This window comes from Osmerus eperlanus, chromosome 5, assembly GCF_963692335.1.
Source record: "Osmerus eperlanus chromosome 5, fOsmEpe2.1, whole genome shotgun sequence".
NCBI classification, from domain to species: Eukaryota; Metazoa; Chordata; class Actinopteri; order Osmeriformes; family Osmeridae; genus Osmerus; species Osmerus eperlanus.
In genome coordinates, this window is record NC_085022.1 from 4,946,356 (window position 1) to 4,972,895 (window position 26,540).

The 26,540-nt window shown below is 43.1% G+C and overlaps 1 protein-coding gene across 5 annotated transcripts; it reads right to left on the reverse strand.

Moving 5' to 3' along the window:
- Positions 1-2,845: 2,845 nt before the first annotated feature.
- Positions 2,846-25,178, reverse strand: cep290 (centrosomal protein 290). Of its 5 annotated transcripts, XM_062461326.1 has the most exons (55): positions 24,713-25,178; positions 24,489-24,566; positions 24,218-24,287; positions 24,003-24,049; positions 23,512-23,655; positions 23,335-23,388; positions 23,126-23,146; positions 22,685-22,831; positions 22,157-22,339; positions 21,210-21,299; positions 20,876-20,998; positions 20,673-20,693; positions 20,361-20,484; positions 19,925-20,097; positions 19,557-19,719; positions 19,322-19,422; positions 19,172-19,238; positions 18,744-18,853; positions 18,426-18,510; positions 18,008-18,141; positions 17,285-17,455; positions 16,640-16,789; positions 16,367-16,482; positions 16,116-16,218; positions 15,721-15,951; positions 15,330-15,503; positions 15,087-15,198; positions 14,743-14,948; positions 14,409-14,560; positions 14,214-14,325; positions 13,644-14,099; positions 13,329-13,493; positions 13,056-13,163; positions 12,722-12,856; positions 11,643-11,912; positions 11,456-11,563; positions 11,154-11,353; positions 10,676-10,889; positions 10,393-10,530; positions 10,022-10,243; positions 9,614-9,745; positions 9,354-9,499; positions 9,084-9,242; positions 8,634-8,757; positions 7,428-8,345; positions 7,086-7,220; positions 6,841-6,927; positions 6,572-6,736; positions 6,217-6,339; positions 5,750-5,919; positions 5,465-5,606; positions 5,199-5,266; positions 4,995-5,098; positions 4,380-4,438; positions 2,846-3,932 (listed from the first exon to the last, which is right to left on the reverse strand). In XM_062461326.1, exons 1-55 carry the CDS (start codon positions 24,806-24,808, stop codon positions 3,744-3,746), a joined length of 8,295 nt encoding a protein of 2,764 aa, XP_062317310.1. In that variant the 5' UTR covers positions 24,809-25,178; the 3' UTR covers positions 2,846-3,743. The 5 variants fall into 5 exon arrangements, with proteins under 5 accessions (XP_062317310.1, XP_062317311.1, XP_062317312.1 ...); XM_062461327.1 differs by lacking the exon at positions 23,126-23,146; XM_062461328.1 differs by lacking the exons at positions 20,673-20,693; positions 23,126-23,146.
- Positions 25,179-26,540: the final 1,362 nt, after the last annotated feature.

The following is a 26,540-nucleotide window of genomic DNA, read 5'->3' on the forward strand; positions in this document are numbered from 1 at the left end:
GACTTGTTTTTATCTCATTTTAACGACGGTGACCTCCATCATTATGGGGAAGGAAAGAGAGACAGAGACAGCTGTACCACCGCTGGGGGGAGGGTTCTTACCATATGTTCATTCAAGAAAAACAAAAACAGGGAGACTGTGGAAATGTGCAAGAGAGATTGACAGCGAAGACAGAACCCCAAAGAGAGCGAGAGACAGAGAGTGGGAGGGGATACAATGTCTGTCTTCAAAGGAAATGTGCTCATGTGTTCATCCATCCTACATGGAGGAGAGAAAAAAAAGAGAAGCAGGTTGAAAGCCTGGAGAGGAGAGGGGAGGAAGAAGAGCGACGTCTTGCAGTGTGCCTGCGTGATGTCTGAGCTCACTGAGGAAAGCACAGAGAAGCAACCTGCAGTTAGGGCGATGGCTGTGAGGAGGCAGGATGGAGAAGAACAGTGGAAGATAGGAGTCTTGTGTGCCTGCAAAACATGAATGAATGGGCTCATGTGTCCATTCATAAAAGAGAGGAAGGGATGAGGAAGAGACAGACAGGAAAATGTCAGCGTGTACTCGAGTGTTATCATTCCTATATCCCTTACAAAATAGTGGAGTGAAAGAGTTAGCCAGTGTTAGGTTAGCTGTATGCTGTGATGTAAGTGTGCTTGCATACATGGCTGCCATGGTTCATTTCATACCCAATGCATTGTTATGAAAAGACTGAGATTGGGATTGTGAGTAAAGACTGGAGGTAGTAGAGAAAAATATTTATTTTTCTACAGAAACAAATGAAATATGAAAAATCTAACAATATTAGGGCAAAACTGTTGTTCTGTTTAAGGGAACATTTTCCAAATGGATGGAGAATCCATGGCAACTAAATCATTGACCCAAATTGTACATATATTACATTTGACTTCAAATAACTACAAAGTCTCTGTTTCAATGTCACATACACAATGTTTTGGGTGGCCATGAGAAGGGGAGAGTATGAGTATGAGTGTGTGTGAGTGTGTGCGTGTGTGGTGTGTGTGTGTGAGAATGCACACTGGGGTATTGATTGGCCATTTTAATCTGACCTGATTAGTGTGAGCAGACATGGACGCACTGCCAACCCTCTGGAGAAATTGAAACACTGCAAGGAAAAGCATACAGAAACACATACAACCCCCACATGTCACCGTGGAGTATGCCTGGTCAAAAGGACAACCGTTTCCATTATCTGCCCATTCTCAAATTTGAAATATGATTAGATGTATATTTACACTGTCTCTAGACAGAATGTCCTTGGGGTTTTGCCACCTGACCCACTTCCTGTGCAAGTGGAAACTGAGAAACACACATTGCTGCACAGGGTCTGTTAACTGGCACGCGCTTAATGCCAGACCATTTCTTGCAAGCTTATGTGACTGTATTTTAATTGTGGGCTCTTGTCTGAAATGTTAAGTACTAAAGTATCTTTGTCTTGCTGTCCATGAGGGGTTGGACTTTGGAATTGTTTACTCTATGTATGGCTGTTGTTTACTTAACAGTATGTATGTTTTTTTATTTATAAAATTGTATGTAGGCATCCTTTACTTGCCTGAGTAACTGTTTGTTTGATTATGTATGTCTTCTTTAATGTATTAATTCAATGTTTTATGTGTGTTGTGTTTTTCACCTGACAAACATTATTTTGTGAAGTATCACAAAGTACATTATGACAGTGTACAATTACAAGTACAGGGGCATATTCCCTGCAGCAAGGTACAGTATGTGACTGATGTCAGTAAACACCTTGATTCTCTGAGAGCAAGGCCAGGAGGGAAGGTTTCAGGTCGAGAGCAGTTCAATTATGGAAAAAACTTGCACACTGCCACCAGGCTTTTTGGAGGAGACCTTGAACTACCCCCATTCAGGAAGGACAGAAAAGTATTTACAGAATTTCTAACTGTTTTTATGTTCATGACTCACTCTGAAAGAACACAAGTTTAATCTAGAGTTATCCTTGTAGTTGGTTTGATCATTCTCATATGTATTTGGGGAAAACTAAAGCCCATAGCATTTCACTAGTTCTGCTATTTACGTCTATACATCACTTAACTAAATGCATTAACTGTTGGATTAAAGGACTGCGCTTCTTTTCTGGAAAATTACTATGAAGAATATTATTAACGCTCATACTGTGATGTGTACATCAACTACCATGTAACTATATAGCATATATTACCAACATTTCTATCTTAACAACATTGTAAGTAAATAGGAATTGCTGTGTAATGAAATGGTATTGCGGGTTGGCATTAATTTAACCTCAATGTAAATGTGTGAATGCTTTAAAAAAATAAAAATAAAAGACAATTGGCCATAAGTACACTGTACATTTGATTGGGTTATACAAGAGAGAATGTTTTTTTTTTCTCTGTTCTTCACTTCCTGTTTTCTTTTTAGCTCTCATTCTCTCTACTTTCCTGTTCTCTGTCTCTCATGGCACCTCTGTCTCCTCATCTTTTTCAATTGAGATGGTTTTGAGACAGTGTTGCCATGGTACCCACCATTCCAAGAAAAAAAGAGAAAACAATTGTGCTGTCTACAGTCTGCGATTGTCGGATAATTATGTTGTCTATGTGCTTCTCTCAACATGATGTGCAGTCAGTGTGTGGGGTTGTTCAACATGTAACCACATCTATGACAGATCTTTGCCTCAGTCTGAGGGTTATACATAACTGAACCTCACCAGGAGGACACAGCCAGTATTTAATTCACTTTTCAATAGTGGGACATTTTGTTTAAGATACCTTATTAGGACTTACGCAAGGCCAGTACCATAGTACTATATTGGACTGTACAATTGTGTGTTTGTTTGTTTGTAAGAGCAACTGACATCTGGTGTAAATATTATAGACATTTTATTTTAAGCTTCCAGGTCACACACAATTATGGAAAAAACTATCAAATGAAAGAATGTAAACCATCTCCGGAACCAACTGGCAGCAACTTACAATACTACTGTCATCATCAGCAGTCAACATAAGCACACAATTAGAGGGGATAACATACTTCAAAAGTCTACCAGTTGTCTTACATGGCTGTTGTACATGCACTGATGTCTATTCACTGGCAACAGAGGCCATAACAGATTGATTTGGATTACAGCGCCATCTAGAGGACCAGTATTGAGCTTTCCAGCCCAGATAAGCGCATTGTGTATCTCTGATGGAGAAGAAAGCTGCAATTATTTCTAATTAGAACATTTAAAGGGGTTTGGATATGGCATATACAATGAGTAGATGTGACTGTAACAGTCCTCCTCAAACAAAATGTATGAATACAAATGTTTTTTTGAATGCTGAGCAAAAGGAATATAACTATGAAGATTCTTCATCGCTATTTATTAGCCATGTTGTGACCTGCAAATAATAATAGGCCTTCCTCTCACAAATAGGCATTTGAATGGGTGGGCTTCCCAGGGAGAGATGTTGAATAACTTTCTACTGGAACTTTTCTACTACAAAAATGCAAAGATTGTTTACATTTGTTTGAATTAAAGCAGAGCTAGATAACTTTAATGTTGATTGTGTCAAGAATGTGATTGGCACAAGTACACTATTTTACGCAGCTCTTTCATACAGCTCCATTATTATCAGAAAAACATTTATAAATAAAAAGTCCTACAGAAAACACAATTACATTCAAGATCTAAATGTCACCTACTGTAGGGGTCTTCTGATATCGTGCAAAACCATAGACATATAAAAGTCTGCTTTAAAAGGCACATTCATCCTGGGTTAGCTGATGGACACATTAGCAGGGATATCTGCCACCACACCAACCTGCTCACAAACCTTCTTTAGCTGTTCTTCCAAAACAATATTTTTCTTCACCTCTAAATTGTAGTTAAACTTCAGGTCTTCAATTTCCTCGAAAAATGTTGGATCAAAGTTTTCCAGTTCTGTCTTCAGTTTTTTTACTTGAGCCTGGAAACACAAAGGCACACCAATGAAGTTCTTATCATACAAAATAAACACTAAATGTGTTTATTGAAGTAGGAATGCACCTACATTTCGGCCCCCAAAGATTTTCAGCCAAAAATGGCAAGAGAAAAAAGGCCAGAAATAAGTGTCAAAAGCGCCCCGGTTTCAAGCGCTTGTTCGATTTAGCCATTATTACAGTGCTACCCAGCAAAGGGTGATCATGTCAGCGGTGTGGAAATAATTCACCGTTTCTGATAAGGACATCAAATTTGCAATATTCAGTGTTTGTTCAACAGAAATTTCAAGAGGGGGTAGGGTGCCTACATTTAAATACATGTTAAAGTATATTATTAATACAAAAAATCAAATAATAATTTTGGGATTCGGCCCAGAATGTTAATTTCGGTGCATCACTAATTGAAAGGCTTTGTATAGTTGTAGAATCAATACCTTTAACTGTCTTTTCTCTAGGTCAGTTGCCTTGAGTAGATTTTGCAGCTCTTCGTAACCTGACAACAAAAATGATTGATCTTAATTATACATTTCAACATAATATCCAAGGCACTGGGCATTTTCAATTGTTCATGCTACCTCAGGCATGTTTGTTTAGTCTGCACATGTAGCCAGTGAAGAGGAGCAAGTTAAGGGAGTTTTGATATTAGGGGTAAGGAGGAGTTTCGCAATAGCATATGGAATGTTTCATATGGAATTTGTCACATTTACATTTAGTCATTTAGCAGACGCTCTTATCCAGAGCGACTTACAGTAAGTACAGGGACATTCCCCCGAAACAAGTAGGGTGAAGTGCCTTGTCCAAGGACACAACGTAATTTGGCATGGCCGGGAATCGAACTGGCAACCTTCAGATTACTAGCCCGATTCCCTAACCGCTCAGCCACCTGACTCCCATTGACAATTCTCAATATAGTTGATTTTAATGTGTACATTTGCAGACAACTTCAAGTCAACATAAGGCTACAGAGTGGCTGGTTGAACTATTTCAACAACAGTATTGGTCAAGTACACAGATGCTGATCATGTGTATAAAAGGTCAGCGTGTCTCACCTGGTCTAGCAGAGTCACCAGAAGTGGTCCCATGCCGCTCACTTAACTCATGGAGCCTCTTAACCAAATCTGCCTTTTCCCTTTCCAGCTTTCTATTGGTCAATCTAGGACACAGCAAGTACATATTTAGTCAAAAGTGCAATGAGCAATTTGTTTTAGTATGTTACATTATTTGCTATATATTGCAATATATAGTTTTTTCACATAGCTGACTGAAGGTCCTTCGAGAGATCCGTCTGCTCTCCAGTGGGAAAGTTCTTCAACACCTCCACCTGGAGAACGAACACCCACAATGCTTCATGCCATCACAAAGATCACACGATACACGTAGGTCACACCATCGCAAAATGGACGCGTAGTTTATCACTGTCACAGAGATCACCAAAGACCTCACGACACAGGAAGACCAAGGATGAACAGTCGTCAGGGAGACAGCAGACTGGAGCTCCGCACGGTTCATGAGGTCGTACCTGGTCTTCCAGCTGTCTGAGCGCATGCTGCGCTCGCTCCTCCGTGGCGCTGGCCTGACGCAGCTGCTGCCTGAGCTCTGACAGACTGGACGTCTTCTGAGCGTTGTCCTTCTCCAACTCCTTCATCTTATTCTCAAACAGTCTGAGGAAGGGGAACCAGTATTCAAACGACTACACTACTCAAATCCTCCCTGAAATGCGAGGATGGAAATGGTACACAAGAAGGCTACAAGGTTACATTGAATAGAAAAGGGCTTGGTGCATGACAACGAACTGGCACTTTACCTAGATATCACAGTTGCCTTCCAGGTCTTACTGTCGGCTCCCTCGGGGATGGTTCTGGACTGTGCTGCCAGTAGTCTTTGCTTCATTTCATCAAGCTCAGTCTCCAGCTTGTCATTAGTTACCTCCAAGCTAGTCTTGGCCACTCTAAGCTTCTCCACAGCCTCTGTCTCCTGCATGGAAAAAAGGCTTAGATATGGTTGGTATTGCAAGTCTGAATTAGCTTTGAAGTACGCTGGTATTATACAAATGTAATTCACTGTCACGTGATCTTTTTGAGACAAATCAAGCAAACCTTTTATTATTTTTTGAACCATATTTGAAACACCCGGCTGTCTCTAAATTCCCTTTCTTCAGTGTTGATTTGAAATAAAATTCAGTAATTGGCATTTTCAGTAATAGGATTAGCTTTTGCCAAACTGGATGTTTTTATCCAGTCCAGTTGTTCTATATATACCCAAGACCTTTACCCTTTTAATTTCCTTTCGTAAACGTTCATTTTCCATCACAATTTTCTCAATTTCTTTGGCTTTGGACTCTTGTCTGGAGCTTAGTTGTGCTGCGGTTTGTTCCTTGAGATGCCCATAATCAATCTAGGAATAAAGTTGAGTAAGGACGTGTATTAGAAACTGTGTAACGTCACCTGAGAAATTAATGTATACAAAATACTGTTTCATAGGACACATGCTTATAACATCTTTGTAACTTACCAAAATGTTATGAACATCTATGAAGTATTTAAAATAAACTTTCAGATATGCACCATCATGTACATAAATACAAATTAAACCTGGCCATTTGTACACAGTTTAATGTATTGTTCACCTTGAGTTTATCATGTGCTTGCTTCAGAGTGGTGAACTGCTCCTGTGTCAGAGTTGCAGGACTTTTCTTGAGAGCCTCATTTTCCCTCTGCACCCTTTCCACCACCCTCTTCATCAGTCCAATGGTTTTCTCCAGTTCTGGCACAGTCTTACCGCTGCGACCCGCCTGGACAAAACATGAAAAACAGTGCAACTTAGAGTCTTAATGGACCATTTGATTTGGAAATCCTCTATAGCTTGCATGCTTGTAAAAGGCATAGGTGGCCCTACTCCACGAATGTGGCTTAGCTTTCTCTCCACTTCAGCCTTGTCGTTCTTCAGGGCATTACACAGCTCTTTAAGGTCTGCAACCTGATCCTGGAGGTACGTGAGCAAGTCAAGAAGAGAGAATACAAGCATCTAAGCAAACATTTGCAAGAAAACAGGATTCTCTTTTGTTCATATGACAGGAGTCTGGTTTGGCCTGTGAAAAGATATATGGACCAGGGTGGATCATATCGGATCCCTGGTTGTACCTTTAGCCTGGGAAGATCCTTGTTGGCCTGTTCCAGCTGAAAGCGGAGTTCCAGGTTTTCTGAGGAGAGCTTCAGGTTCTCCCTCTGCAGCTCGTGTTCCTTCTGAGCAGGGGTGCTGGTGCCTCGTCCAGACGTCTACAAGGAAAGTTCTGCAGATCTTATACCAGGAGATAACAAACTCACCAGGACATAAGAGACAAACAACTTGGATATTGAGAGAAGGAAGGCAAAACAGGGAGAGTTGAGACTATCAAACAAATCACAGATGCTACACTATTAAGTGCACTGCTGTGCGACTATCCCCCTAACATTTGGCTGAGGGAGTGGGATGTCCATCAATACCTTGGCGGATTTAAGTTTACATTTGGATGTGCCCTTTCGCTCTCTTTTGGCGACAACAGATTCCAAGCCCGGGTGACTGCAGATACTTTCTAGCTCGGACTCTAAAATGTCGAGATCTTCACTAAGGACGATGCTGGGGTCTGTGTCTGCGTCGGTTACAGAGGACTCCTCGGGTTTCCCAGTTGCCCCCTGTGGTCCTGTGGATGTGCTGTCCTCGACTTCGCCTTCCACCATGGAGGTGTCCTCAGCAGTTTCACCAACTTCCTCTTCATCACCGCCCTCTTCCTCTCTGTCCGTCCTGTCCTCTGTCCTGGTTTCACTGCCTTCTCCAGGAAAGGATTTGGATGATTCGGATCTTTCTGATAGCCCAGCTGTGTCTGGCTCCCCTTCGTTCGGGCTCTGGGACATGTGGGGTTCAGCGTCGCCCTTCTGGGATTCACTCCTGCTTCGCTCTGAGCCTCCTAGGAGGTCTGTCGCAGGATTGAAACCCTCTCCTGCGGTCGTATCCGCTTTGTCGGCAGCAATGTCGGCTTTGGTGTCCTGGGACTCTTCGCCACTTGTGTCGTCCACCTGCCGTGCGTCGTCCACCTGCCGTGCGTCCTCCCCGACACTGTACGTTCTTGTGTCTCCATCTTTCTCGCCGCTTGTTGGAGCCGTTCCGTCACGCTTTCTGTGTTCTGCTCCATTTGGTTTCTGAGGCTCAGCCTCGCTCACATCCCACATGCCTGCAAGGTCGGTCCGCCTTTCTGTCTGGTTTGGGCTGGTTGTTGGCTTGTCAGACGGACCGTCAGCCACCTCAGTCTGAGCCGAAGTGAGACGGACACCCTCCATGGTTTCGTCCTCTACCCCAGGCCCAACCCTGACATCGAATGTAAGACAATGCAACTCTCTCAGAGACGGGGACGCCAAACCCTTTGTCTTCATTACGCGCGTTGTGGTATTACGACAAGGAAGGAAGGAAGAGGATAGAAAAACAGGAATGGAAAGTGAAGTGAAGTAAAGGAGAACACAGAGTGAAGTAAAGGAGAACACAGAGAAGAGTTTTAGACTTATAAAAATACAAAAAAAACGTCATTCAAATACAAACACCCTGGGGATGAAATGGAGTGAAAGAGGGAAAAAAAACAGGAGAAAGAAATGACATCCATTGGTGATGACAGTACTTGTGACTTAACAGGACTAGAGTGTGTTTGTTGGTATAATTACAGAGGGTCTCGAGGGGGGCTCCACGGACATCTTGCCCTCCAGTGAGTGAAGCCTCTCCTCCAGCTGGCGGTTCCTCCGGTTCATTTCCTCCATGGCAGTGTCTCGAGGTAAGGCCTGCTTCTGTCTGTTAGGGAGAAATACGCATCGACTGATTACAGTGCAAACACTTGCTTTCAACTCCTTCGATACGAGCGTCATTTTAAGTGGCGAGGCGGTGTTTGGATCAGTAAGTGTTGAAATGATCCATAGTCACATTACATCTACACCCTATCCAGTAGACCAGTTATATAGCCAGTTAAGAAGTTCTGGCACCTGCTACTACAATTCCTTGTTTTAGCCTCTCAGTTGAATTGATTAGGGTGCATATGATATCCCTTCATGCCCTGCTTCGATGAAATATCGATCCCGCAGAATGAGCACCTACGTGGCATATATAAACGTGTCATGTACCTCACGCTGAGGAGATCTTGCTCCAGCCCTGCGTTCCTCCTCCTCAGCTCCTCCACCTCGTTCTCAGTCTCCAGGTGGCGTGCGCCGACCACCTGATCGGCTGTCACGGCAACGCGCCCTTTTAGCTTCCTCAGCAGAGAAGCCTTCTCCTGGTCCAGTCTGCACACGCAGCCAAGCGCACGACCAAAGTTGGCATTTAGTCCACCTATTTCTATTTGATGTGATCATCGGTACAACCGATATAAGTGGGGTTGTATGTGTGTTACAGACCTGCCATAAAGCTCTTTGAGGGTGCTGAGTTGTTTAGTGAGAGTCTCTGTTTCTCTTTCCTTCTCCTTCAGCATGCCCTTCATTTTCTCCATCTTAGCTTGCCACTTCTTGCCCTCCTCCCAGCGCGCCATTTCTTCTTTCGATGACTGACGGACGCAACAGTGAGACATTATCTTACCTTCGACCTTGTAGTAACCCAGGAAGTTCATACGTCCATTCCACTAGGTTTAAGTGATATACGGTCAACATGTGACATTTACCTTGTCATCGTTTAAGTTCTTCCTCTTTGTAGGGTCTGGAACACCTCTCTTCTCCAGCTCTGCCTCCAATTTTCGAATTTTCTTCTGCAGTGCCTCCACTGTGGGCCCCTTCAAATCAGCCTCTGACTGATTCTGTCCCGTCACACACACATACATGTATTCATTAACACAGATCAACTAACACGTTAGAAAATCCCAACGTTTTTTTCCCCCCCAATTGACTTTTACTCTTCATTTTCATTTCATTAAGATCCCCCAATGTTACTGTTTTAACTGTACTTTCAAATCCAGCACAGCCTAACCTATAATCAACCGAGATGCAGTTAAAGTAAATGCGACGCCCTGGCCTGTCACAGTCAGGGAGGTTGATAGGCATCGCGATGGACAAGTGCCTTGTGTGCAAATCACCTGCAGGCCGCTGTTGAGCCTCTTGACTCGCTGCCTCAGCACCTGGATCTCCTGGTCGCGCTCCTCCTTCTCTCCCTGAAGACAGCTCTCCGCTCGCTGGCTCTTCTGCAGGTCTCTCCTCAGACCCTCCAGCTTCTCACTGAGGGTGTTCTCTCGCCCCTTAGCCGCCTTCAGGGACTCTCTGGCTCCCTGGAGGTCCTCCTTCAGCTCCAGTACTACGGCCTGAAATGAAAGCCTGTCGTGTTACAGGTTTACGTGGAGCAACTACAGCACGTCAACAAAAACAATAAATACTCGGGCGGTTAGGTGGCTTGTTTGGTTCTCGTGTATGGAATGTTTTGATGGAACGCGGGGGTATGTTAAGGTCTTACCTTAAGGTCTTTTGTTTGCCTGTCCACCAGACTCTGGATGTTATGGCTCTCCTCCTTGTGGGCTGCATTAGATATAATCTGCTGTTCAGCGTGGGAGGTCATCTCTGCCCTCAGCTCCAACAATGCTCTGCTGAGAGCCTGACATGATAAGAGACAGAGAGAAAAAAGAAAAAAATGCATGAAGACACATAACTGACTCGTCACCTACGGCACTAAAATGGCCAGCACGTTTGCTGTCAGAGAGACGTCGTTCGAAGAAGTCAGGCAGTGGGCTCAACCGCACCTTCAGCTGTTTCTCTTTCTGGTGGAGCTGGGCCTTCAGCCGCTCCACCAGGCTCTTCATGGTGTTGCTGGGCGAGCGGATGTTAGCCTCCTTCTGGGCCTCCAGCTCGGAGCGGAGGTAGTGCAGCTCCTTCTCCATCTGCGCCATGTGGGCGTGCTGCTCCTCCACCTCCCCAGACAGAGCCTTCACCTGGGACGCATGGTGCTCCTCCAACCTGGAGCAGTTCGGCTCATTTAGACTGGGATCAACCCGCTTCATCTCAAAGACACAACTTGATGCGTGATACTGAAATTTCTAAATGGCCGATAGGCTACGTACAGTACATGTAGACCACCTTGAAACAGGAGTGGAAATAAAAGACAACAGGCCTTGTCTGCCTCTTACTCGACATGCCGGCCACTGCAAATTAAGTCGTGACTGAAAATTAAGTCGTGACTGAAAATATCCCTTAGGATGGAGTATATTGGCGGATACTAACTTTGACCTCTCGATAGCGTGCTCCTTGGCCTGCATGATGGCGGCAGCCCTTTGGCGCTCCAGTTCGCTGCTGACGGCCTTGAGCCGGTTGTCGAGGGTGGAGAGAGAGCTGTCCTGCTCCACCACGGTCTGCTCCATCTCAGCCAGCCGCACCAGGTGCTTGGTGGTCGGCACGGCGATGCTGGGCTTCTTCATCAGTTCCTGGAGACGCCAGAGAGAGACCGGTCAGGATCTGCTGTTGGTTGGAAGACAGTCTTGAATGGGGCACTTGGAACCTCGATTCCCAGTGGGAGCGACGCTTACCAACGCAGTCTGTTTGAAGCGGTCCAGGGAAGTGTCCGTGTGTAAGTCCAGCTTCTGATTCAGAATCCTCACCTCCTCCTTGTGTTTTTTGGTCATGTCCTCTTGTTCCTGGTGGTTAGAGAGAAAGAACTATTATAACTGTGCATGGACAGACACACAGACACACACTGTACACACAAGGACGTACCTGTCTAGCCCTTGCCAGCAAGTTCTGATACTTCTTGAGAACCTCCTCTTTCTGATCCAGACGACCCTGCAGATTGTTGATGGTCTGGTGGGCCACTTTAAGGGCAGGTTGGCTTTCTGACTGGTCCTCCTGGTGCTTAGAGAGGTCGGCCAGGAGCCTCTCTCGGTCCGCAGAGGCAGGGAGGCGGAGTCGCAGCTCGTTGATGACCTTGTCCCGAGACAGGACATTCTGCTCCGCCTTCCAAAGGGCTGCCTCTTTTTCTTTCAGCTTCTATATGAGGGAAAGAGATATTCTGATGTGTCTGTAAGTTACATCATTATATTTCAGCAACCCTTTCCAGACATTAGCCACGTATTGCAACATTCGAAGTCTACCAAGAGATTTTTTGTTTTATTAAAAAAAGAAATTGTGCAATAAGGGCCTATTAGAAGAAATGACGCAACTGGATGCAGATTCCAGGTTGTGTGCTCATACATGGCTAAGAATGTATTACATTTTCAAGACCACTAGTCAAAAAACTTCTATTTCGGATTTGTTTTGAATGTTATACAAATGTTGTCATTATAAATGATAATACCAGCTTAAAAATTGTAGAGAAATTCGAGAATCTTTGGGGAAACTGCATGTCAGAATATCTTAGTATTTCGTATGTCCCACTTTTTTTGCTGATAACAGCATGCACAGACTCCACAAGTTTGTTCTAAACATGATGACCTATGACATCCCAGCATGATTTGACAATGCTCCAAAGAGCTTCTTGTGATATCACAGAATGCAGTCTTCAATTCCTGAACCCTACTGTGTCTTTCATATTATTATATTTTTCTTCCTCATTCCTGGTTGTTGTGATGAATTCCTGTGACTCATAATGAAATGGTGCCCTGGTGAACAGATTTGCCACCAGGGGGAGTGGTTAGTCGTATTTGATGCTTCTAGGTGGTAATGAATGCTGCTCGCAACATGATGTAATATAACACTAGGTTGATTTTTTTTATTCAACTGCCTTTTCAATGTCTGGGGTATGGAAATGTAATAACATTAATTGCGGAGTGTTAAATGAAAAATGCAAAGAGCGGTACCTCGTCCAGAGTTTTGCAGGTGGCTTGTGTCTCCAGGATGGTGCGGACTTGCTCTTTGATTTTACCCAGCGCAAAATCCAACTGGTGGGCCAGTGGAAGACTTGGGTCTAGCAGGGCACCTGTGGTCTCCTCAAGCTACAACAAGTGGAGACAGTGGGCTTATCATCATGGAGCATGCATGGTGGCCACAGTATAGTGACTGTGGCAGTCACTATAACAGCATCAGGATAACCTTGATTAAACAAAAAGCAGTAAACCACTGCCAACCAACCCCAAAATAATCATTTCGTCATGAACGACAGTTTTGGACAGTGCACTGCAGTCATGTTCCTACCTTTCGGGCAGTGCAAAGGATTTCATTCTGCTGCTTCTCGTAGAGGTCCAGCTGGCGCTCCAACTCCACCTCTCGCTGGTCCCAGGACAGCTGCCGCTCCTCCTGGATCTGAGGGGGCAAAGGAAGGAGGGACGGCTGTTTGTCTGAGGGAGGGAGTGTGTCAAAATGAACAGGTATGCTAAGAATTCGATTCCCAGCCCCTATAAACGTGGGTGCGTGGTGTTTCTTAATGTCCCCTTTGTTTATGTGTGTGTGTCCGTTTGTCTCTCTCACAGTGTTTTGTTGGACTATGTCCTCCTCCAAGGTCTGGATAGTGCGCTCCTGCTCGGCCACCAGGTTCTTCAGGTGTCTGAGCTCCTCCTTCTGGACGCCCAGCTCCCTGCCCCGCCTCAACTCCTGCAGACGAACTTCCTCCATCTTCTTGTGCCACTCATTCACCTGTGAACATCCAAAATGAAGCCACTTCAAATGAAGGACCTTTGGCACCCCCCCAAACAATTTAAGTCATCCTGAGCTGTAGTTTGTGTTCATTAATGGTCAGTGACCTCAACGGTAGAAAGGAAAACTGTGGTTGAGAAACTCCCAAACCTTCTGAGCACCCTTCACGTCCTTCAGTGTAGATATAAGCTCCTCCAGTCCTCTCAGCTTGACCTCCGATTCCTGCACCTTTCCCTCAGCCTTTCTCCTCTCATCGACCGCCAACTTTTTCTCTTTCTGCACCTTCTCTTGATCGTCCTGAAGGTTCATCATGGTCTGAGAAAACTTCTCCTGGTGGGCTAAGGGCAGGGCTCCGGCAAACTGCCTGCGCAAAGACTGAATGATTTGGCGTAGATACCGGACACGATTTTGTCCTGCCTGGCGAGCGTGGTACAGGGATCTCTCGCCGGCATCCAGCTTCTGCTCCGCGCGGAGCTTGTAGGCCTCCAGTTGTTGGATGCGGGTGGTGGCGACCTCCAGTTTCCCCACGGCGGCTGACTCGCTGAGTTGCAACGCAACAATGTGTTGGTGTAGTTTGGCAATGAGGGCTCTCTCATCTGACTGGGACTGAGTAACAGGTAAAACCGTAAACAATAGTTGATTACAATAAGAATGACAGGGGGAACGTTTACCAATAGGTTCTTGTAATGAGTTATGTGTAAGACCATTGTGTTTTCTTGCCTGATAGTCTAGAACTTGTCTCCGTAGGGCTTCCACTTCCTTCTCTCTGGACTGCTGCCGTGCCTCGAAAGCCGCCACCTGCATTTTAGCCACGTCCGATACCTCCCGCAACCTGCGCAGGCACAAACCACCTCAGCATTTCCGTCTGGATCCTACAGGGCCCCATCCATCACCACATCGAAACACGGATCATACTTAGAGGCTTCGATCCGGAGCTGGGCCTCGCTTTCCTCCAGCTCGCTGATCCTGGCGCGGTCTGCATCGCTCGCTGCCTTGCTCACGCTGTTGGTCAGCTCGTCCCTCAGCTCCCACTCCACCTTCTGGGCCTCCAGGTTCTGCTTGGTCAGCTGAGGGACACACGACAGGCGTTCAATGAGTTCAATAGCATGTGCTTTCCTTCTGTCGTTTTTTAACATTTATTTTGATAAAAAACGACTTGCGGATGATGTCTGTCTCAACCATTACGCTCCATCAAATGTGCTGTAATAATAAACGAAAACAAAACGGTTTAGGCTACGTCTCCCCCGACCTCTGCAAACTTGGTCTCCAGCTCCGCGTTGCGCTCCTCCACCTGCCTGAGGGACTTCCTCAGGTGCTCGTACATCTGGAGGGCGTGCTCGGCGCGCTGCCTCTCGTTCAGCTCCTTCATCTCCAGCGTGGTGATCCTTCTAGAGGCAGACACGATCTCACTGTTGGCCACCGCCTTGGCCGCTTTGTCCATGCCGCTCTCCCCACCTGTCGTTAACAGCCAAAGACAACATAAGTGGTTCTGATGCAGATACCTGTCCACCATCCTGGGGAAACGGAACCAAGAACAACTATATATGTTCAAACTAATTATAATTTTTTGTGTTCAAAAAGGTGCCGACGGACCAACTGTGTTGATGTGCTCCCAAGCTTGCTCTAACGTATGAAGTTTCTCTTTGGTTATCGCCAGCTCCTTGTTGAGACCGGAGATTTGCTCGTGTAGACACTCGTTCTCGTTCTTAAAGGCGAAGGTGTGGGGGGGGGGGGGGGGGGACGACGACGTCAGCACTCGAAGATAAGCAGTACACTACGACACAAATCAAGGATAACAGGAGGAGCAAAACAAAAGCATGTCGCTGGTTTTCCTACGTTGAGATGTTCAAGGCTGGTGGTCCTCTGGACGAGGTGATTGTCCCTCTGAAGCATGTCCCTGTATTTCACCGTCAGCTCTGTGTACTGCCTGTTAGCCCTCTCTAGCTCTGAAGAAGGAACGCTTTCATCCAAGGCCCTCTGCAGCGCTGCCATCTTGTATGCAGCCATTTCCTACCCATCAGGACACGTGCGTGACAGATAATATAATATATACAGCCTCATAAAATAACATGTATGTATACACTCGTAAATCGTACAGTTACAAAACATACTGGGAAACCAAGGGACACACATTTAGCCTCCATCCTATATCTTAAAGAATATGTCACGTACGGCATCAAGTATCATGTGTGTGCGGTTTAACACCATGGCATCCCTGTAGGACTACCTTGTATCTCTGCAAGTAGCCCATCTGCTGGGTGACCGCGGCCTGCATGGCGGTGAAGTCCGCCCTGAGTTTGGCGTTCTCCTTGCGGAGGTGGTGCTCCTGCTCCAGCAGGGTGGTGTAGCAGCGCGTCAGACACGTCTCGTTCACCCGCAGCACTGTCAGCTTCCGGGCTGCCTCGGCCGCATGCCTGCGGACCTCCTCCGGGTCCTTCTGCAGGGCGTCCAGCCAATGCTGGTAAACAGGAGAAGACACATTTAGTGAGGGTCTATGGAAAAAAAGGGAAGACTCATTTGATCAAATAAATACAAATGGGCTCTGCTTACGTCACTTAAGTTTATTGTTTTGGCCACCTGCTGATTTTAAACTGATTGTCCACCTATTAGAGGTGTACTCACATTGAACTCTTTGACTTTGATTGTGTCCACCTCCTTTTGTTCTTCCAGCTTGTTCTTTAGTTCTGTAAACACCTCCCTTTCCTTTTGCCAGCACTCTTTCTCACTAAACACAAAGGAGGTCGTTTGGGTTGAAAATCGTGTAGCATCGTTCAACAAATTATAGGCTGTGTAAAGGGATTCAACCACCCTTTTTGTTAGCAATAAGCTAATTAGTCATCTGAAAGACGGTCATACTTTAGGTAGGCCCCTACCTCTGGTGATCTTTGTAGAGGAGCCCCTGCTGGTGGCGTATTACAGAAAACTTCCTCTGGTACTCCTCCAAGGCCAACACAAGCTTCTTATTGGACTCCTCCTTGATTTTGATCTCCTAGAATGCATTTTTATAAAAAATTTAAGGATTCAATGAAACAAGCAAGTTAAATATGGGCTATATGGATGGGATAACCTTTATTAATAGTTTCACAGATTGTTTTTTTTTTTACAATATTGACTGTTGTTCAGAGTGCACGATTTGTAAAACTGACCTGTAGCAGTCTGACAGCATACTCATTCAGGGAACTGATGGCCTCAGTGCTGGATGGAGCCATGTCCTCGGGGAGATTCAGGGTCCTAAAGATGGTCCCAGTGCCTCCAGACTTCCTCAGTGCCTCCACCTCGCACTGTAAATGGACAACCTGGTACAGAAGACATCTTAGTAAGATCTTTGAAAACTGAACCTGCCATTACGGTCTTTTCAACTGACATCTAATAAGTGATAGATTATCCCTATTCTCAAGTTCATCAAAACATTGTATAACATTTTATTTATAAGTTTGACTGATTACTGATTCATTTTAAGAAGTCAGACGGTACATAAATAATATACTGAAACATTCAGTAATGTTTACAATATTACAGTGACGAGGAACATCCTTTGGCAGTATACAAAAAGTTGAAATCATTTTTAATACAAAAACTACATTATGTTGTATTACTCCATATATTTATGGCTCTAGAAATTGGACTATAAAAACACTGCCTTTTTGTTTAGCCAATCATTTAAAATACAAAGTTGGCCAAAGATCAAAGAAAATAATGAGGTCCTTGGGGACAGTGTTCAGTTCTCAACTCTCATCAATAACAAGCAAGTCCGCAGTTATATGTAAATACTGTAGACATGTATTACTGACATTTTCTCTTGCTCTGACAAGCTGACTCAAGGTGCTGGCGGCCTCGTCCCGGGCCAACCTCATTTCCTGTCTGAGCTCGTCATTTCTGCCAATCAGCTGGTTTACTTGGGCCTTTAGGTGCAGGTTGGCGTCAAACTTTCCCGCCAACGTGAAGTTCTTAATCTCTATTGCCTGAAACATTAATATAGGAGCAGTGTATGTATTGGCACATTATAATAACAGTAATCTACCACAAAGGCATTAAAAGTAGCAGCACAACCATGTGTCATACACTATATGTGCCAAAACATCAACCCACAAACCACAGGTATTCAGACCCCTTGGTAGTAATCAGTTAACAGTTAATCAGTTATGTGTCTTATCTGAGTTAAAGACACATAGAAGCTCCTTTTAGTTTACCAACAGGCTTCTGAAGGACTCATGAGAATTATAGGAATGTCTTTGAGTGCCTCAGCCATGGACCCTGTTTTTGATAAATGTCTAAATGTAAGGAACAATGTATGAATTGTAAAAAAAACAAAAAACTGTTTAATTGAGGGAAGAAAAAAAACCTGTGTATATTTATTTTTTGAATAAGGCTGTATTATGTAAACATCTGGAAAAGTGAATGGTTCTGAAAACATTATCAAAACAATGAAAATGAATTATATGCATGTTTTGATGAACAATGCCTACACCACACCGACTAACAGCTTTTACACAGGTTGAAGAGACTGCACTTACATCGACCAGCCTCTCTAGACTGGGAATAGTAACAGTTGTTCCAGCGGGGGCACTCTGTTGAGCATCCTTTAGGGCTTGAAGGATCTCTGTCATTCCTTCTTCAAACTGCTTCTTGTCCTTTGATAAGTCTTCCACTATGATAACATATGTTTTCATATGGGTGGAACATTTGAACAATGTGAAGAATTAATTCATTTGTGGATTCACACTGGCATAAAATAACAATGGAATAATTACCTAATGCTTTTAGAATGATTGTTGATATGTCACAACTATATAACTCAATCATTTGAACCACTTATGTGAGCATAAAAAAATTACTCAAAGAAAAGTATTGGAAAGAAAGCATGTGTCAAATATTACAATGACTATATCCACTATCATTGAGATAAGGAGATAGGCCCAGTCTACTACTTACATTTGGCTTTTAACTCAGATGACTGAGTTTTCTGGATCTCTAGTTCTCTCTCCTTGGTGTTGAGGTCCTTCAGCAGATGATCATACTGCCCAAAACAAGAGAAGGTAAAAAGAATTATAAATATACCTTATGTAGGCCTATTGGTTCATATTCAAACATGAATCATTCCAAGGTTGTTTTTTTGTTTTTTTACTCAAGTTGAATATATTTCAAGTATAAATACAGAAACACATACATACATGAATAATCAAGTTATTGATTCTTTAACTAGCTAATAGATATGCTGATCTAGGTCTGGAATTTGAGAAAAGAACATACCTTGCGTTTTATCTCCTCATCTGCAAAAGTGGAGGTCTGCTTGGTTGTCATCTGGATGTGTTTGCTGGTAATGATATCATCTTCTAGCATTGAACTGGTCAGTGTTATCCCTAAAAGTGTGTCAACAACAAATGATAATGGACTGTTAATGGACTGAAAGTGTCATTACTCGTTTTAATTTGCGTGGGAGTCAGGTGGCTGAGCGGTGAGGGAATCGGGCTAGTAATCCGAAGGTTGCCAGTTCGATTCCCGGTCATGCCAACTGACGTTGTGTCCTTGGGCAAGGCACTTCACCCTACTTGCCTCGGGGGAATGTCCCTGTACTTACTGTAAGTCGCTCTGGATAAGAGCGTCTGCTAAATGACTAAATGTAAATTTGACAATCAATTGCATAATGGCTTAACAAAGAGAGACTAAACTGCAATTACCCCTGTCCTTCACCATGCGTCGAATTTGTATTTTCAATTCAAGTCTTTCCTCTTCCAGGCGTTCAATCTGTAAAGAAGGACAAATAAGGGGCACGCTGACTTCAAACCCAACCAAGATTACCTCATGTGTCCTCCCACCCACATAATCACCTCTTTTGTGAGGACCAGATTTTCTGCTTTGTACTGCCGTTGTCTATGATCTTTGGTTCTTCGGAATTCTGACAAATCTATTTCCTCTTTCGGATCTAGACCTAAACAGGCATGGATGAAGGATGAATAAACAAGTAAATGCAAACCCCAGTTTTAACAACTAGGCAGTATCACTTATTCTTGAGACTTTTTCAAAACACAAAAGGTTTTCCTGAACAAATCTAGAATTACTGACCGAGTCTTTCCCTAAGATCCTCATTCTCATCCAGTAGGTTATTGATTCGCATCTCTAGCTGGTTGATCTCTTTGGTCATGGCTTCCGTCTCATGGTCTCGCAATCTTATCTGGTTTTTACACTCCTTGATCTCAGCAATTGCAGCCTCCAGGCCATCGGTTCCCTGAAATACAAAACAGAACCTCATCTTTATATTGACATTGACCAGAATACAAGGTCTGACAGCCAAGTTGGCCTTAAATGGCCACAGAGACCATTGTGGTTGAGGACATTGAATTAGTCTTGGCCCCAACTATCATAGATAAAAAGCCATTTTGTAAGTTTGTCCCCAGAGGCTATTCAGAATGTGTGCGCCTGGGCAGACTTACAGACTCGTATGTCCTCATGCGATTGAGTGTTTCACTGAGATCTTTGTCTTTGTCTCTTGCGTCAGCCTCAGCTAACTCTGCCACACGCTCTGAATCCCGGGCTCTTGTTTCTGCAGCCTGCAGCTTTGAGTTCAGCTCCTCAATCTTCCTCTGCTGGGGGGTCGAGGACAGGCCTAGGGGACATGGGCTTTAATGTGTCATGGTACAGTCACGAAAAATAAAACATAAATTATGTCTAACATGTCGATTTGCTAACTGTTATATGCTGTATATGTATATGCTGGTCCGCAACATCGTATCCAAAGTAAATATGTCGCAAACATGTTCAATTGTGTGACCATTTCTGCTGATGATCTGCCTTGAATCCTAAGCCTTACCATCTCTCTCACAAAATTCATTTTCTAGCACATCACAAGTTTGAAGAAGAGTGCTTCACCTCTGCCCTTTGCTGTGGGCTTTTTCAGTTCCTCTATGAGCAACGCATTCTTCTCCATCTCTCCCGTATACTGCTCCACTTGTTCCGTCAGCATCTTGATTTGATTATCCCTCTCTTGCACTGCCTTAAGTTCATAAACATTTCATAGGTTTGGATTGATGAGACGAAATGACCCTATTGAGCCAACTGCAGTGAATGTTGTTGTCAGTACAGAGAGGGCTATGATTAATAGACAAGCTAGAGAAAGAAAAGAAAGAAGATACATAAAATGATGATGATCATAAAACAAGTATGGAAAAAGGCTCAACTTACACTGCATAGCTCGTATATGACCTGGCCCAAGCCAGAGATGGAAGTGCAAAAGGACAGAATGATAAAACACAATAGTATAGTAGAGAAACAGAAGAAGCCATGGAAGTAACCAGAGAAGAAAAGAAAAACCTCAACCCTGTCAAGCTGCATTGATATGTTGTCACCTACGAGTCAATCGAAGAAGATCAACATTTGAAACACACCTGCTGCAGGGCAATGACATTGCTTTTGTCTGTGTCCATTTGGGCACTGCGTAGCTTATCCCTCAGCTCGTGGATCATCTGCTGGTACTCCAGGATCTCCTCATCCTTTCCTACCAGCACTCTCTGAAAGTTAGGGAAACGGAAACAGCACATCCAGGGCTCACTCACAGGAAACTAGATGTTTTCTAGTTTCCTGTGAGAAACTAGATGTCAGAGCAGTCTGGAAGTTCAGTTTGCTGGGCCACGTGCGTATGATATCCAAACAAGATGTGTGCTCCCAAAGGATCCTCTAAGGATCTTCAGGAGGATGAAAAGTGCAGCCCTAGAACCCTACCTTCCATTCTTCCACCTTTGCATTGACTGCTGCCATAACCGGGTCGTCCTCCTCGGCCCGGCTCTGGATCTGCTCACTCAGCTCTCTGACCTTGAGGTGGAGCACACAAACTCGTATTCATTCAAAAAGGCTTTGCTTTACATGTACCATCTAGTGGATTTGATCCACTCAAAGTTTTCAGTTAGAGTTACAATTTGACACAATATGCTTTACAAATGTCAATGCGGAAAAAAGAAGCTAGATTTTTCGAATATGTAAAGTATATATATTAGTGCTGTCAAACAATTAAAATATTTCATTGCGATTAATCGCATTAATGTCATAGTTAACTAAATAGCACATTTTTATCTATTCTAAATGTCCCTTGATTTCTTTTTATCCCATTTTTTTTTTCATTCTAATACTCTAATCAACATGGAAAAGTGGATCGGCTTGCTTAGTGCAAATGTTTTTTTTTAAATTGAAAACAACATTGCAATCGCCTGGCTTTGACGAGGGCGCGGAGAATTTGCATCAGCTGTGTGCTTGGCCATCAAGTGGTATTTCAGACTGGACGTGCTGCGATGATAGCTTAGTTCACAACGACAAAACACACACATCACTTTGGTCTTGTCAATGGAACCATTTGTTTGCTAGGCCAAAAAGAACGTTAATCTTGCGATAAAAAAAAATGTACGCTGTTAAAATGGGTTTGCGTTAACGCTGTTAATAGGTGTGTTCGACTTCATGCAGCGCAGGCGGCGAATCTGAGAATGCCATTGGCTGCTTCAAGTCAGCCGGGCCGCAGGCGGCTGCAGACAACACCGGCGATGCATGAAGTCAAACGCACCTAATAACGCGTTTAACTGACAGCACTAATATATATCAAATATCTCAAGTGGGTTTGGTTACTCCACTGTCTAAATGGGTATAAAAGAGGTAGTCTAAGCATGCAAGAGAAGATTTACCTGCAGCTTGGCACTATCCCTCTCTCTCCTGAGCTGGTCCATGATGGAGTCGGTTTGTTGCACTACAATCTTCATCTTGTTATACTCGTCTGTCATCTTTTCCATCTCCTTTACAGACTCCTCAAGACTCTTCTGCATCTGTTCATTCTGTGTTTTCAGGTGCACTATTTCGTCTTCTGCCCGCTACAGAAAGAAATTGTTAGTCCTTGAATGAGGCCTGAATGCAAGTCAAATTCAATAACGTGACATGATATGTTAAATAATCAAGGTTATAGTTGTATATATTTTACAATACTTTGTGCCTCAAAATGTTAGTTTGTCAAAAGATTATTGTTAATTAATTCCCCCCAAATTATCACAGTGTTAATTAACAAAAGCAATCATTTGCTTGATATCTTTTCTATCTGAGAGTATTCAGTCATAGATTCACGGACCTTAATCTGATCGGTCAAGATTTCGTTTTTTTTAAACAAACGTTCAAGGCCGGTGGGTATCTGTGGAAGTGTTTTCAATTACAAATCCCAGTACCTGGATGTCCTCCATACACTGATAGAGCTGTCGATTGGCTGAGTTGAGCCTCCGCTGGGTCTCACTGCCTTCCTTTCTGGACTGGACTGGCTCCGTCTGGTCCAGCTCCCGGCGGTAGAAGTCTGCATCCTGCTGAAGTTGCTCGTTCTGACACACCAGACGAAACATGTACAGAAATGATTGATATTTCCAGATATTAGTATCGGAAGTTATAGGTATATGCACAGTAGTTACTAATATTTAAAGGAGTTGGTCCCACTATTCCCCTGAGTTAGCAAACAAAAAATACAACACCCACACAGACCGACAGGCTGTTATGTGATTTTCATCTACTAATAGTTTCTACAAGCCAATGGACTGTATATTATATAACCCAAAGTAGCCTAGTACTCCTACAACATGCATTTTTACCTTGCTTCCTCACTACACTCAACGTCTTACCTTTTTCTTAAGCTGTTTTATCTATGTGAAAGAAAAAAAGATGGAAAAAACGAAAAACATGCAAGAACAAATGTAAGAGAGACAAAATGGCATGCAAGAAACCACTGAACAAAATAAAACATTGCTACTAAAGAGACGGGAGCAATGATGCAATTCTAAAAACAAAACGACAGAAAAGTACACCTGATAAGATGATGACAACCACTAACCTCTCGTTTCAGTTTCCTGCTCTCCTCCTCGGCCTCCTCTGCCCGAAATATCAACTGTAGAGACACATGAGAACATGGACATTGAAAGGACAACATCCCCAAGGGCATCAAGCCACATGAGAGAATAGATCATATCAGACACATGTATGTATGGAATGACGCGCAGTGAGGTCATACTTCCTCGTTGTTTTTTTTCTCCTTGCTCATTTCCTTCTCCAACTGGCTGTATTCCTTCTCCCTTTGCTCCAACTGAGTCTCCAGTTGGCGAATCTCATCCCGTAAGAAGCGGGTGTCTCGTCCCACTGATGAGCGCTGGGCCATCTGGACAGGAAACGAACCAAACAAACACCCCCACAAGTAAACTGTCAGACTTAATCAGCCTCCATCTGTTTACACCATCCACTTGCACTGTACACACCAATTACAACGTTCTCAGACCAACAGAACTATTGTGAACAACATAGAGGAATGAGCTACCTCTCTAATCTTCTTACATGCTATCTTCTGTGGTCACATGATGTAATCTTCTTTGTAGCCTCTGACTATTGGCTACACATAGAAGTACTATTACCAGAATACAATCAGCAAAGATTCTAAATTATATAGAGTCTAGTCAATTAAAACCCCTTTCCAGAAGACTATACAGACATTTGTAATACTGAGTTTACCTCTAGCTCTTGTTCCAACTTGAATGCCCGGGCCCTTAATTCATTTTCTGTAAGACACAGAAAATGTGTAATTATTTGGGAGTCACTTCTAAAACTTCTATATCACTTTTGTAAAGCTTTCTCTTGGAAGTCGCTTTGGATTAAAAGCGTTTGCTAAATGAATACATGTAAATGTATAACAGTGCTCGATCAAAAGCATTTCATGTTGGACTTACCAACTATTGCTTGGTCTGAGCCAGCGTTATCAATGAGTTCATAGGCTACAGTAGCTTCCTGACCCTTCATCTGAAAAAGAAAAAAACATATTAATACATTAGTCTACATACAATGACTAATGGGTAACTTTGCAGAAGGCAAATGCAAAGGCAATAGCCTATGCACTGAAACATTTTTGTTATTTGTGAAATAAAAATGAATCTTTCACTTTGTGCTTGGAATGGGGTCTGTTAGAAAAATGTAATGTACGTAGGGGCTTTATTTGAGCACCTTCATTACAGTCTGGGACACTCGAAATAGCTGAACCATTTTGTCTGGGGTGCATCCTATCAGCTCCCACTCTTTCACCTATGGAGGACAAAGTTATATTAAAACGTGCAGTTCATTGATTTATGTTTCTTTGGTTCTGTTGTGTCTACTCGTTATTGTTGTGGGGGGCATGCGGACAAGAATTAAAAGGCAGACAGTCTATTCTTTGAACACATGGACAGTACCTCTGAGAGCATGTTGTAGAAAATCTCTACTTCTTTGTCCGGCAGTTTGTCTGGGTCGGCTCCCATCACTTCACCCCAATCAAGTTTTGGAGGCATCGTGACAACCGTGTGTTGATGGTTTGTCAGAGTGTGATCATATGAGTCTCTTCCAAAGAAAGCAACGTGAAACGGAACGAGCTCGACAGGATAGCTACAACATGGGATGGTTTACCGACGACATGCAGATTATCCATTTTGAAATCACTGAGTCTAATTACATTATTTAGCAAGAAAACCAGCAACGAGCAAGCTGAGCTAGCCAACAAAGTGGAAAAAACTCAGATTTACCGAGGCTTTGGTTTTCGGAGCTTGTTAGTAAGATAGCAAACTAGCTTTAGCCACCAAAAAATCTTGTTTTCAAAACATTTAATTGTGTAATTGTTGCCTTGAATCTTTTACATCATGTGTAAAAGTAACTCTATGCTATCGTGCTAGCTAGTATGCCAGACATATCCTCAACCGATGCTCCCGTTGCCCGGTTACAGCTGACAACAATCGTAAAGCGATTACTAATTTTACGACAGAAGAGAGGTTGCACATCTACGCTATAATGACAGAAATCTCTGTGCGTCTGTGGACATTTTATAGTCGGATTTTTAGGGAAACGATTGTTTAAAGCTTATCTCAAGAACCTTGTATGTGCGAAGTTGTGATTTCTCAGGTGTTCATTTAAGAACACAAGGACGAGCGGTGCCTCGTTGGACTTTTGGGGGGGATAGCGCGTCGAGATACTAAATAATTCGCAGCCAGTTTCACAATTGATCCGTTTCCGCTATAGTTGAGGTGACACTATAGGCTACATAGTTGAGCTGCATTATGGGCTACATAGTATGGATGGTAAGATTCACAGACTTATATACAGTAGACACAGCGAGCCTGCTCTTTAAAGATGGCGTCCCCATTCATTTCTATGAACAGTTTTATTTTAATTTTTTTATTATGTCTTCACAATACAAACAAAATCAAGGCTCTGAATATAACAACACTTCAGTCTACGGTTGAGCACATCCAATATCAAAAGAGAAAGATCACAGTAAACCAAACAAACAAAAAGCAAAACAAATAAAAAAATATGATAAAATACCGTTATTTATTTATTTATTTTTAATTTTAATTTTTTATATGTATCCAGAAGATAAATAAATTTGAGGTCTTTCTGGTTTTTAACTAATTTTATAGATTGGCACAATAATCTAAGCTCATCCACTAATTAAAATAAATAAATTAATAGCAAAATCGAACTCTGTTTTCCAGAGTTTGTTTTCCAGATAAATACCAAAACTAATTAGCTTTATAGTGAGGGGTGGGAGTTCAACCTCTCTAAATCCTAACCAGTTCTCCACATCTCTCCAAAAAGGTATCACAACACAAGAAAACATGTTATAAATTCGGAATATTTGTTTCACAAAACACAGTTAGGCCTATATTCCTTCTTAATGTGTATATTAGACAATGCCTGCAAAGGAAACTCATGTAAAGTTAACATTTCAAAATGTTTTAGGTTCAAATGTAGCCCTGAAGCTTTTGAAAACTGGTTGACAGAATGTAAGGCTAGCAGAATTAGTTGTTCTTTTTTTAGAAACACACTTTTGTCGTCAGCAAACTGACTTATTATTATTTGTCTATCAGACACTGTTAAACCTTCAATACCATTGTTTTTAATCAATATAGATAACAGCTCCGCAACCATTATAAATAATAGTGGGGAGCTGCCACCTCCCTGACGGATCCCGTGCCAAAAACCGCTACTGATGTGGAACATGTTCCATCTAGAATATAGGCTGATGTT

Coding starts and splice junctions, on each gene's coding strand:
- cep290 (XM_062461326.1), bottom strand. CDS start 24,808: ATGCCTCCAAAACTTGATTGGGGTGAAGTGATGGGAGCCGACCCAGAC. Junction 24,288..24,488: donor TGTCCCAGACTGTAATGAAG/GTGCTCAAATAA, acceptor TTTCTTTTTCAG/ATGAAGGGTCAGGAAGCTAC. Junction 11,564..11,642: donor TGCTGGCAAGGGCTAGACAG/GTACGTCCTTGT, acceptor TCTAACCACCAG/GAACAAGAGGACATGACCAA.